At 54.5% G+C, this 12243-nt stretch overlaps 1 protein-coding gene across 1 annotated transcript in view; it reads left to right on the top strand.

The window, feature by feature from the left end:
* Ndufs6 (NADH:ubiquinone oxidoreductase subunit S6) overlaps positions 1-9053 on the top strand; it is a 31088-nt gene extending 22035 nt beyond the window's left edge. Inside the window, exons 3-4 of the mRNA XM_090331189.1 lie at positions 7856-7978; positions 8850-9053. Coding sequence (XP_090187315.1) covers positions 7856-7978; positions 8850-8915 — 189 coding nt within the window. The 3' untranslated portion in view covers positions 8916-9053. The remainder of the gene's footprint in view (positions 1-7855; positions 7979-8849) is intronic.
* Positions 9054-12243: the final 3190 nt, after the last annotated feature.

The following is a 12243-nucleotide window of genomic DNA, read 5'->3' as shown; positions in this document are numbered from 1 at the left end:
TTGTGTATATAGGTGAGGATGAAGATGTGGACACTGGGTCTGTGAAGGGTGTTGTGTATATAGGTGAACATGAAAATCTGGATACTGGGTCTGTGAAGGGTGTTGTGTATATAGGTGAAGATGAAGATCTGGACACTGGGTCTGTGAAGGGTGTTGTGTATATAGGTGAAAATGAAGGGTGTGGTGTATATAGGTGAAGATGAAGGTCTGGACACTGGGTCTGTGAAGGGTGTTGTGTATATAGGTGAGGATGAAGATCTGGACACTGGGTCTGTGAAGGGTGGTGTGTGTATAGGTGAGGATGAAGATCTGGACACTGGGTCTGTGAAGGGTGGTGTGTGTATAGGTGAAGATGAAGATCTGGACACTGGGTCTGTGAAGGGTGTTGTGTATATAGGTGAGGATGAAGATCTGGACACTGGGTCTGTGAAGGGTGTTGTGTATATAGGAGAGGATGAAGATCTGGACACTGGGTCTGTGAAGGGTGTTGTGTATATAGGTGAGGATGAAGATCTGGACACTGGGGCTGTGAAGGGTGTTGTGTATATAGGTGAGGATGAAGATCTGGACACTGGGTCTGTGAGGGTGTTGTGTATATAGGTGAGGATGAAGATCTGGACACTGGGTCTGTGAGGGTGTTGTGTATATAGGTGAGGATGGAGATGTGGACACTGGGTCTGTGAAGGGTGTTCTGTATATAGGTGAAGATGAAGATCTGGACACTGGATCTGTGAAGGGTGTTGTGTATATAGGTGAACATGAAAATCTGGATACTGGGTCTGTGAAGGGTGTTGTGTATATAGGTGAAGATGAAGATCTGGACACTGGGTCTGTGAAGGGTGTTGTGTATATAGGTGAAAATGAAGGGTGTGGTGTATATAGGTGAAGATGAAGGTCTGGACACTGGGTCTGTGAAGGGTGTTGTGTATATAGGTGAGGATGAAGATCTGGACATTGGGCCTGCGAAGGGTGTTGTGTATATAGGTGAAGATGAAGATGTGGTCGCTGGGTCTGTGACAGGTGTTGTGTATATAGGTGAGGATGACGATCTGGACACTGGGTCTGTGAAGGGTGTTCTGTATATAGGTGAAGATGAAGATCTGGACAGTGGGTCTGTGAAGGGTGTTGTGTATAGAGGTGAGGATGAAGATCTGCACACTGAGTCTGTGAAGGGTGTTGTGTATATAGGTGAACATGAAAATCTGGACACTGGGTCTGTGAAGGGTGTTGTGTATATAGGTGAACATGAAAATCTGGACACTGGGTCTGTGAAGGGTGTTGTGTATATAGGTGAAGATGAAGATCTGGACACTGGGTCTGAGAAGGGTGTTGTGTATATAGGTGAAGATGAAGATCTGGACACTGGGTCTGTGAAGGGTAGTTGTGTATATGGGTGAGGATGAAGATGTGGACACTGGGTCTGTGAAGGGTGTTGTGTATATAGGTGAACATGAAGATCTGGACACTGGGTCTGTGAAGGGTGTTGTGTATATACGTGAGGATGAAGATCTGGACACTGGGTCTGTGAAGGGTGTTGTGTATATAGGTGAAGATGAAGATCTGGACACTGGGTCTGTGAAGGGTGTTGTGTATATACGTGAGGATGAAGATCTGGACCCCGGGTCTTTGAAGGGTGTTATGTATATAGGTGAAGATGAAGATCTGGACACTGGGTCTGTGAAGGGTGTTGTGTATATAGGTGAAGATGAAGATCTGGACACTGGGTCTGTGGAGGGTGTTGTGTATACACGTGAGGATGAAGATCTGGACCCCGATTCTTTGAAGGGTGTTATGTATATAGGTGAAGATGAAGATCTGGACACTGGGTCTGTGAAGGGTGTTGTGTATATAGGTGAAGATGAAGATCTGGACACTGGGTCTGTGAAGGGTGTTGTGTATATAGGTGAGGATGAAGATTGGACACTGAGTCTGTGAAGGGTGTTGTGTATATAGGTGAAGATGAAGATCTGGACACTGGGTCTGTGAAGGGTGTTGTGTATATAGGTGAAGATGAAGATCTGGACACTGGGTCTGTGAAGGTTGTTGTGTATATGGGTGAGGCTGAAGATGTGGACACTCGGTCTGTGAAGGGTGTTGGGTATATAGGTGAAGATGAAGATCTGGACACTGGGTCTGTGAAGGGTGTTGTGTATATAGGTGAACATGAAGATCTGGACACTGGGTCTGTGAAGGGTGTTGTGTATATAGGTGAGGATGAAGATGTGGACACTGGGTCTGTGAAGGGTGTGGTGTATATAGGTGAACTTGAAGATCTGGACACTGGGTCTGTGAAGGGTGTTGTGTATATAGGTGAAGATGAAGATCTGGACACTGGGTCTGTGAAGGGTGTTGTGTATATAGGTGAGGATGAAGATTGGACACTGAGTCTGTGAAGGGTGTGGTGTATATAGGTGAACATGAAGATCTGGACACTGGGTCTGTGAAGAGTGTTGTGTATATAGGTGAAGATGAAGATCTGGACACTGGGTCTATGAAGGGTGTTGTGTATATAGGTGAGGATGAAGATTGGACACTGGGTCTGTGAAGGGTGTGGTGTATATAGGTGAACATGAAGATCTTGACACTGGGTCTGTGAAGGGTATTGTGTATATAGGAGAGGATGAAGATCTGGACACTGGGTCTGTGAAGGGTGTTGTGTATATAGGTGAAGATGAAGATCTGGACACTGGGTCTGTGAAGGGTGTTGTGTATATACGTGAACATGAAGATCTGCACACTGGGTCAGTGAAGGGTGTTGTGTATATAGGAGAGGATGAAGATCTGGACACTGGGTCTGTGAAGGGTGTTGTGTTTATAGGTGAGGATGAAGATCTGGACATGGGTCTGTGAAGAGTGTTGTGTATATAGGTGAAGATGAATTCTGGACACTGGGTCTGTGAAGGGTGTGGTGTATGTAGGTGAAGATGAAGATCTGGACACTGGTTCTGTGAAGAGTGTTGTGTATATAGGTGAGGATGAAGATCTGGACACTGGGTCTGTGTAGGGTTCTGTGTCTATAGGTGAGGATGAAGATCTGGCCACTGGGTCTGTGAAGTTAGGTGGTAGGTGCTTTATTACCTGGTCAGAGATAGAAAGGAGAAATGTGGTTGCCGGGAACCCCCTGAGAAAGGGAGCAGATTGACGGTGCACTGTTATGTGCAGGCGTGTGTGTGGGTGTGGGTACACTTGTGCGCGCAGTGAGAGGAGAGGTAGGAGCAGGTTAGGGACAGCCTGGCTAACATTTGGAGGCCATGTTTTAAAAGGAAAAAGGAAAGGATTTGGAACGGTGTGTCCCGTCCTGCAGAGAGTCTCCTAGCTCCCCTGTGTTTGGAAGCCAAACTCAAGTGGCCTTCGCTGTCCCAGGAGCCTGTGGGTCGGAATGAGTCTGTGGAGGTCGGGCCCAGAGAACGTGTGTGGAGAAGGTGAGCACCCTCCTCCCCGGCTGGCTGGCGGTGTGCATGCCTGCAGGGCCCTGCGGCCACTTGGGCATGTACTGGGCCACGGAAAGCCAGGTGCCTGTGCAGAGTGTGTGCCAGGTGACATGCACGAGGACGTTGGCTGTGGCTCAGCGATAGGGCGGTTTCCTTGAGCTTAAGAGCTCTAGAGTTCAAGCTCCACGACCGACAAGAAATAAAAAAGTTAAAAAACAAAAACAAAAACAGGGCTGGGAGTTTGGCCTGGGGGTAGAGTCCAGTGTTCCATGCTGTCTGGCCCTAGTTTGCGTGCTTGTCGTTTGTTCTCTGGACACCGTTGTCAATCTTAGTGTCAGTGGGAGAAGTGCTGTAGTTGAGTCTTTATGATTTCCTTGGCAGCTCTTCGGGTCCAATCTTGTCTTCTAAGGAGCCTCTGCTCTGGGCTGTGGGCATCACTAGGGCGTCTCGGTTGTTGCTTGTGTCTTTTCATCCTTAAGGGCTACGAGATGGCTCGAGGAAGGTGTCATATGTTCCTTCTCAGGTCCTGGGGCTTGAACTCAGGACAGGACATTGTCTTCGATCTTTCCACTCAAGGCTAGCGCTCTACCACTTGAGCCACAGCTCCACTTCTGGCTGCTTTGGTGGTTCACTGGAGATGAGTCCCACAGTACCAGTCCCAGAGCACCTACTGGGCTGGCTGGCTCTGACCAATGATCCTCAGACATCAGCCTCCCGTGTGGCTAGGATTGCAAGTGTGAGCCACTGGTGCCTGGCTCACTTTTAATCCAGTCAGAGCCAAGTTGAACTATCAGGTTGAGTAAACTGCTGCCATCCTCCCAGGTTTTCTTCAGAATCACTCATGTGAAGTCTGCCTGTCAGAACGTTCGTCTTTGCAAGATACCTAAAAATCTCATTTGAAATCATGGAGCTCCATGACAGCAGAAGCGGGCGCAGCTTTTCCTGCTTGCTGCTGTGCCTGCTGCAATGCTGCTTCCCAGCGATTGCTTCTCTTGGCTAACGGCACTCTCCACTCTCCCATGTTCCTAGATTTCTGGATGCTTCCCTTTATTTTGGGGTCAGTCTTTTGTCAGCCTGTGATTTATATATGCATCCTTTCCAGCAAGGTCAACTTTGAAGGAAAGCACAAGAAGGAGAAGGAGGTAAAGAAAGAGCAACTAGTATGCCACCTTCTTAGCAGAAAATGCAGGTATCTTGATGTCCACACAGAGCCCTGACGCAAATGCTGTGTCTCTGGAGGAGGCTTGAGGTGTCTGTGGCACATCCGTGCGGAGAGCAGATTTCCAGGAGATTCCCACTGGGCTCTGTGAAAAGAAAAGCAAATATAATTACCAATCCGTTAAACAATGGCAGAAACGCAAGGACTTCACACCGCACTAGGTCCACCGAGTCCCCATCAGTGCGCCAAAAGGCAGAGAAAACTACGTGGGAGAATTATGCTAATGTCTGTGGCTCAGGTTCTCAGAAAGGAGGAAGAAAGAGGGGCTTGGAACATGAACAGTGCAGGTGGGTTCTTCCCCTGGGTTCACGTCTCCCCTGGCACTGCTGTTGATCGAGTGTCATTGGTGTGTACATTGTATTTGTATTGGGCTCTCCCTGGGAGGGGTCCCTTCCAGAGCAGATTGCTGAGGCGGGTGAGGGCCCTGGCATCCTCACGGGCACATCCCTGGTTGGAGGCGCCTGGTGATTTCCGTGTCAGCGCCTGGCGGCATTTCACCAGCATGGGATGGGTGGGGAGGACCCTGTGTCCACAGCCTCTGTGTCCTCTCTGAGGCCAAGGTCACGAGACTCAGCATGGTGTGGCTGGAGTGGGTTTGGCATGGATGTCTGTATTCTTGGCACGGGGCTCAGTCCTCTTAAGTGGACATCAGCAGTGGCAGGTCAGGGTCACCCTGGAGCTGCGTGGTCAGTGACAGAGGGCAGTCTCAGCTACCCTGCCTGCAAGGGGCGGCTGGCAGCTTTGTCGGCTCTGATACGGGCCTGGGAGCTGGGTCGCCTGTGGTGACACGCCGTCACTTAGCCGTCAGCACAGTATTTGCACCCTAAGTCTTCGCTGGTGTGCAGCGGAGGTGAGGTGCTTCGGTGGGAGGGCGCGTGGGGGCCCTGCTGCTCCAGGAAGAGGCTAGACAAAGTCGTGGTCTGCAGCCAGCACCGCTCCCCTAACACGCAGGCCTTCACGGAAGGGATGCCCACGCTTCCGTGAGCTGTGATCCCGCGTGTGGGAGAGGCACCTGGCGTCCTGCGTCTGGCATCTCTGTCCATGAGGGTCAGGGCCAGAAATCAGAGCCTGAACATGGACCCGTTAGTTGCTGCAGAACAAGGAGCTGACGTTACTCTGCCTTTTTTTTTTTTTTTTTTTTTGTCAGTCCTGGGCTTGAACTCAGGGCCTGAGCACTGTCCTTGGACTTTCTCAAGGCTAGAGCTCTACCACTTGAGCCTCAACACCACTTCTGGCTTTTTTCTATGTATGTGGTACCTAGGAATCGAACCTGGATCTTTGTACATGCCAGGCAAGCACTCCACCACTAGGCCAAACTCCCGGCCCCCATTACTCTGCTTTTTATCTGACTTGGGAAGGCAGGCCGTGTGCATGGTAGTACAGGTCCCATATCTTGCCAGCGGAGGAGGTTTGGCTGGCAGAGCTACAGCCAGCCTGGCCTGTGTGCTAAGACAAAGCCCTTCTGGGCCAGGCTCACTGAGTTGGCCTGGCCGAATGCTGGGCTGAGCCACCTCTGCGATAGCCTCTTGTCCTGGGCCCTGAAGATGCAGAGGGCGTCAGGCTCTGCCTCCCTGGCATCCTCCAGAGTGCAGTGCTTAGAGCCCTGGCTTCCAGCAGTGTGGGGCTTTCCTGGACATCTTGTCTTGCTGAGCCTCATTGAGAGTCAGGGTGGGAGAGAAGGCTGGTGTCGGGGTGCTAGCAGGCCTCTCCCTGGGGGCTGCATATCTAGTTCTGGCCTCTCCTGCAACAGCTGGTGACCCGCTGTGTTCAGCTCACCACTCTGCAAGGAGGCCGGTGGAGAGGCCTGGCTGTGGGGAGGCGTGTGTGTGCCGACTCTGGGCCCTGTCCTGTCCCGTTCAGGCAGTGAAGCTCCCCTGTGGGGCCGGTGGAGAGGCCTGGCTGCGGGGAGGCACGTGTGTGCCGACTCTGGGCCCTGTCCTGTCCCGTTCAGGCAGTGAAGCTCCCCTGTGGGGCCAGCCTTACGTCCTTGGTGTTCACTTAGCCACACCTGAAAGCAGCTCGTAACGGACTGAGACAAAGCTCCTCACCAGCCACTCTGGACATGAGAAGGCCCAGTGTGCCCAGCCAGGAAGCAGGGCCGCGGTCCCCTCTTGCCGCGTCCCCGTGTGCCTGGGCACCTGGCTTCCGCAGAGTCCAGGCACGGTCGTTGCCATGGCTGCTCTGCTTTCACGCTGCCCTCCAGAGCCCGCCCACTTGCCAGGCTGTTTTGGAGCGTACTGAGGGCATTGTCCGGACCTAAATCTCCAGCGTGCACCTTCGAGGACCAGGTGGCGCTGTGGCGACAGCTTTCGCGTAACTGGTCGAAATTCTCAGTGGTGCTGCAGCTAAAAAGTAATGGATTACCTGCAGGCTCCAGTCCAGACCTCGTCCCCCGTCTCCAGAGTGGGGCACAGATTCAGAACACAGAACATCGCCCGGCAGCCTTGCATACCGCTGCGTGCGCATGTTGGCCGTTGAGATGATTTACCTGAGGTAGCCCCAGTCAGGCACAGGGCTGAGTCCGGTGAGCTGTTGGAGAGATGACCCTTTGCTGGGCACTGGTGGGCACCCTTGTCACCCCAGCTACTCAGGCGGCTGAGATCCGAGGATCGTGGCTGAAGCCAGCTGGGCCGGAAAGTCCTTTAGGGTAATTTGAGGCACAAAGTAGCCTTGGTGCTTTACCCTGATCAACACAGAGGAAGGGGGTGTGAAGTGTGACTGTTCTGCTGGGAGCAGGTGCCAGCCTGCCCCGGGGCCTCCTGCAGACCCAGTCCCGAAGGATGGACGCCTGGCAAGCGGCAGTGGTGGGGGGGGGGGGGACAGTGTGGACCAGCCACCCGGCAGGGGACCTGGATGGGGCGGGGGGGGGGGGCCTGGGCCTGCAGAGACGCATGGGTTCACCATTGCCTTGGTTTCCCGGATAGACCTGTTAAATCCATCACACTTCCTGGATGTGGGGATTTAAGCACTGGAGTTTGCTCTGGGGACCGTGCCGCGCCCTCAGCCTGCATTTGCTCTTGAGCACGGGTGTGTGTGTGTGGAGACAGGCTCAGGTGGGAGAGCAGAGGCTGCAGCAGCCGACGGGCAGTCTGGACAGGGAGAGTTCTCTGCACTGTCCCCCTGACCCCACCGCAGGGCCTGTGTCGGGCTGGGTGTGCGTGGGGTCGGGGTTTGGTATTCACCTGCTGCTCTGTTCCTTTTCTAGGTCAATGAAAACTTTGCCATCGACTTGATAGCGGAGCAGCCCGTGAACGAGGTGGAACACAGGGTGATAGCCTGCGACGGCGGTGGGGGCGCCCTTGGTCACCCCAAGGTGTACATAAACTTGGTAGGTGGCCTGGCCCTGGCCTACACACCGTGTGCACCTGCGCTGCTGCCCTCTGCCCGCTCTCAGGGTGCACCCAGCGCTACTGCACACCTGCCCCTTCCCCCCTCCCCTTCCTCCTCCTCCTCCTCCTCTTGCTCCTCCTCCCCTCCTCCTCCTCCTCCTCCTCCTCCACCACCTCCACCACCACCTCCTTCCCCTCCTCCTCCTTCTCTTCCACCACCTCCTCCTCCTCCCTCTCCTCCTCCTCCTCCACCACCTCCTCCTCCTCCTTCCCTTCCCCCTCCTTCACCACCTCCTCCTCCTCCTTCTCCCCCTCCTCCTCCTCCTCCTCCTTCCCCTTCTCCTCCTTCTCCTCCACCACCTCCTCCTCATCCCCTTCCTCCTCCTCCTTCCCCTCCTCCTCCTTCTCCTCTACCACCACCTTCTCCTCCTCCCACTCCTCCTCCTTCTCCACCTCCTCCTCATCCCCCTCCTCCTCCCCCTCCTCCTCCTCCACCACCTCTTCCTCCTCCTCTTCTTCCTCCTCCACCATTGCCTCCCCCTCTTCCTCCTCCTCTTCCTCCCCGTCCCTCTTCTTTTCCTCCACTGCCTCCCCCTCCTCCTCTTTCTCTTCCTCTATTGCCTCCTCCTCCTCTACCTCCTCTTCCTCCTCTTTTTCCTCCTCCTCCTTCTCCTCCTCCTCCACTGCCTCCCCTCCCCCTCCTCCTCTTTCTCTTCCTCTATTGCCTCCTCCTCCTCTACCTCCTCCTCCTCCTCCTCCTCCTCTTCCTCCTCCTCCTTGTCCTCCTCATCCTCCACCGTGTGTCACGTCTGGCTCTTGGGCTGAGGTAGGATGTGGAAGCATAAGACCTTTCCTTACGAATTGTTGCAGGACAAAGAAACAAAAACGGGGACTTGTGGCTACTGCGGCCTCCAGTTCAAGCAGCAGCACCACTAGCGTGGCCCCTGATGGTCACCGCAGCTTGTCACTGCGATGGAAGCGGCTTCGACGGAGCTTCGGCGCTCAGGTTGCCGCTGCAGCGCCTTGTGTTCCAGCACTGAATAAACGGCAGCGCCCCGGGGCCGCCAGGGAGCAGAGCGCGTGTCTTTCTTGGTGTTCACTGCCGGCTGCTGTGGGGCTGGGAGGTTCTGCGGTCACACACCAGGGCTGGCCTCAGCCAGTGCCACACGCGGGTGACCACAGGCACGGTCACGGGACGTGCGTTCCATCCCTCTTCTGTGAAGGACACACCGCAGGTACTACCAGAGACCCCGCACGGGAAGTGGGTTTCTCTGTCTCCTGCTACGTGGGAACAGGAGCCATCCCTGTCATCACAGGAATAAAAGACCCATGGAACAAGGCAACAGATCTCTGCACACATTCAGGCCTCACGCCAAGCACAGCGTTCAAGGTGAAGTTAAAAGTGACCTGTAAGCTCAGATAGGGTGCAGATCAAAACAGCTGAATAAGTCAGCTCAGTAAGCCAAATAAGACAGCAGTTGAGAGTGTTACCCGTAGACTTGAGGTGAAAGAAAGAAGTTCAGGGACTTAGGAGAAGGTTGGACAGTGATTTTTAAAAAGCTACAGAAGCAATGTATAAGGCCTTTGAACTTCACCAGGACGGCAAAGCTGAGCGGGGACTTTGGCCTAGTGGTGCAGTGCCTGCCTACCTCGTGTGAGGGCCTGGTTCTGTACCACAGTACCACAGCCGGAAGTGGTGCCGTGGCTCAAGTGGTCGAGTTCTAGCCTTGAGGAAGCTCAAGGACAGCACTTGGGCCCTGAGTTCAAGTCCCAGGGCTGGCAAAAAAAAAAAAAGCTAAATAATTTGTATAGACTAGAGTACAGACTAAAGGCATAGAAAACCTGGTGACATAGTCACATACACTTAAGTTTCAGAAAGAGAGGAGGCAGTAGACTAGAAAAGAGCTTTTCCTCATGGTTTTATACAAAACAATACCCCATGGAACTTTCTCCATAACTTAGGCAAATTCCTGCCTCCCCAGCCCCCCCATCCCTGGGTTTGAACTCGGCCTATGTGCTGCCCCACAGCTCATTTTGTTACCACTTCTGAGGAGTTTGTTGGTGATGAGGGTCTCGGGGACTTCATGCCTGGGCTGGCTTCAAACTGCAGTTTTCCTGAGTAGCTAGGGTGACAGGCGAGAGCCACTGATGCCTGGCTGAGAACACAGTACGTCAGGGATTTCAAGAATTTCTAGATCCACGTGAAAACATAGACACCATCATCAAAGCCTTTAGAATGCACTGGGAGCCACGCTGCCTGGATGCAGTGAAAGCCACGCTGTGTGGATGCAGTGAATGCCATTCTGTGTGGATGCAGTGAATGCCACGCTGTGTGGATGCAGTGAATGCCACGCTGTGTGGATGCAGTGAAAGCCACGCTGTGTGGATGCAGTGAAAGCCACGCTGTGTGGATGCAGTGAATGCCACGCTCTGGATGCAGTGAAAGCCACGCTGTGTGGATGCAGTGAATGCCACGCTGTGTGGATGCAGTGAAAGCCACGCTGTGTGGATGCAGTGAAAGCCACGCTGTGTGGATGCAGTGAAAGCCACGCTCTGGATGCAGTGAAAGCCACGCTGTGTGGATGCAGTGAATGCCACGCTGTGTGGATGCAGTGAAAGCCACGCTCTGGATGCAGTGAATGCCACGCTGTGTGGATGCAGTGAAAGCCACGCTGTGTGGATGCAGTGAAAGCCAGGCTCTGGATGCAGTGAATGCCATTCTGTGTGGATGCAGTGAAAGCCACGCTGTGTGGATGCAGTGAAAGCCACTCTGTGTGGATGCAGTGAATGCCATTCTGTGTGGATGCAGTGAAAGCCACGCTGTGTGGATGCAGTGAATGCCATTCTGTGTGGATGCAGTGAAAGCCACGCTCTGTGGAAGCAGTGAAAGCCACGCTGTGTGGATGCAGTGAAAGCCACGCTGTGTGGATGCAGTGAAAGCCACGCTGTGTGTATGCAGTGAATGCCACGCTCTATGGATGCAGTGAAAGCCACTCTGTGTGGATGCAGTGAAAGCCACGCTGTGTGGATGCAGTGAAAGCCACTCTGTGTGGATGCAGTGAATGCCACACTGTGTGGATGCAGTGAATGCCATTCTGTGTGGATGCAGTGAAAGCCACGCTCTGTGGAAGCAGTGAAAGCCACGCTGTGTGTATGCAGTGAATGCCACGCTCTATGGATGCAGTGAAAGCCACGCTGTGTGGATGCAGTGGGAGCCTGCATGTGCTGCTAGGGGTTCCAGGATCGGTGTTTGCAGCCCCCAAATCCTTGGGTGGTAAGGAAGGTGGGGGTGGAGAATGTGTGGAGCTGTGAGGAGGCTGCTTCAGGGCCAGGTCCTGCTTTGATCTGGGCATTGTGTGGAGCAGCAGGTTGGGCGAATCAACTGCCCCTGGAGTCCCTCCATCTTCACGGCCTCTCCTTCCTGACTCAGAAGTCAGGCGCGTGCATTCTGGACTCCGAAGTGCTCGGGTGGGGAGAAGACCTGCCTCCCCCGGCTGTCAGGCCCCAGTTCTGCTGCAGCTGGAGGGGTTCCCTGGCCACGGGAGGACTGTCACACAGGGAACGTCAGGATATCTGAACTGGGGTGTGCCTGGGTTCAGAGCGCTGGGGAAGGCAGCGGCGCTGCTCTCAGCAGAGGGGTGGGGGGAGGCCAGCCTGGGACCCTGTCCCACCTCAGGGGTGGTGGCCATCCACCAGGTGGGGGTTCGTGAGCCGCTTGCTTAGGGACATGTATACACGGTTACCTGTTTGGTCCCAGACTCACCCTTGTTTGACACCAGCCAGAATGCTGTGGGAAGAGTGGACTTGGTGGAGGTCACGTCCCTGAGAGTGTGGGGGAGACCTACTGCCAGGACACGCCAGCCCTGCGGCGGGCACAGCTCTGGACGCTTCTGTACAGGTCACGCCAACCCCGCGGCGGGCACAGCTCTGGACGCTTCTGTACAGGTCACGCCAGCCCCGCGGCGGGCACAGCTCTGGACGCTTCTGTACAGGTCACGCCAGCCCCGCGGCGGGCACAGCTCTCGGTGTGTCAGCATCGGGCTGGCCTCGGGGAGCGGTGGCCATTGTCCCTGTGTGGGCAGGGCTGTCCTGGAGCCTGGAACCCAGGCCTGGTGAGATCCCCCTGGGCACCAGAGGGCAGTAGTGCACAGCCATGTGTGCGCCCTGGCCCAGGGGGCCAAAGAGCCCTGAGCTCTGGAACTGCAGAGGCCCAGACCCTGGACACAGTTCTGCCTTTGAAACCTTCCCCTGGGAACAGGGGCAG

This window comes from Megascapheus bottae, chromosome 4 (genome assembly GCF_031878675.1).
Source record: "Megascapheus bottae isolate mThoBot1 chromosome 4, mThoBot2.hap1, whole genome shotgun sequence".
Taxonomy (NCBI): Eukaryota; Metazoa; Chordata; class Mammalia; order Rodentia; family Geomyidae; genus Megascapheus; species Megascapheus bottae.
This window is presented reverse-complemented; position numbering and strand designations above follow the sequence as displayed.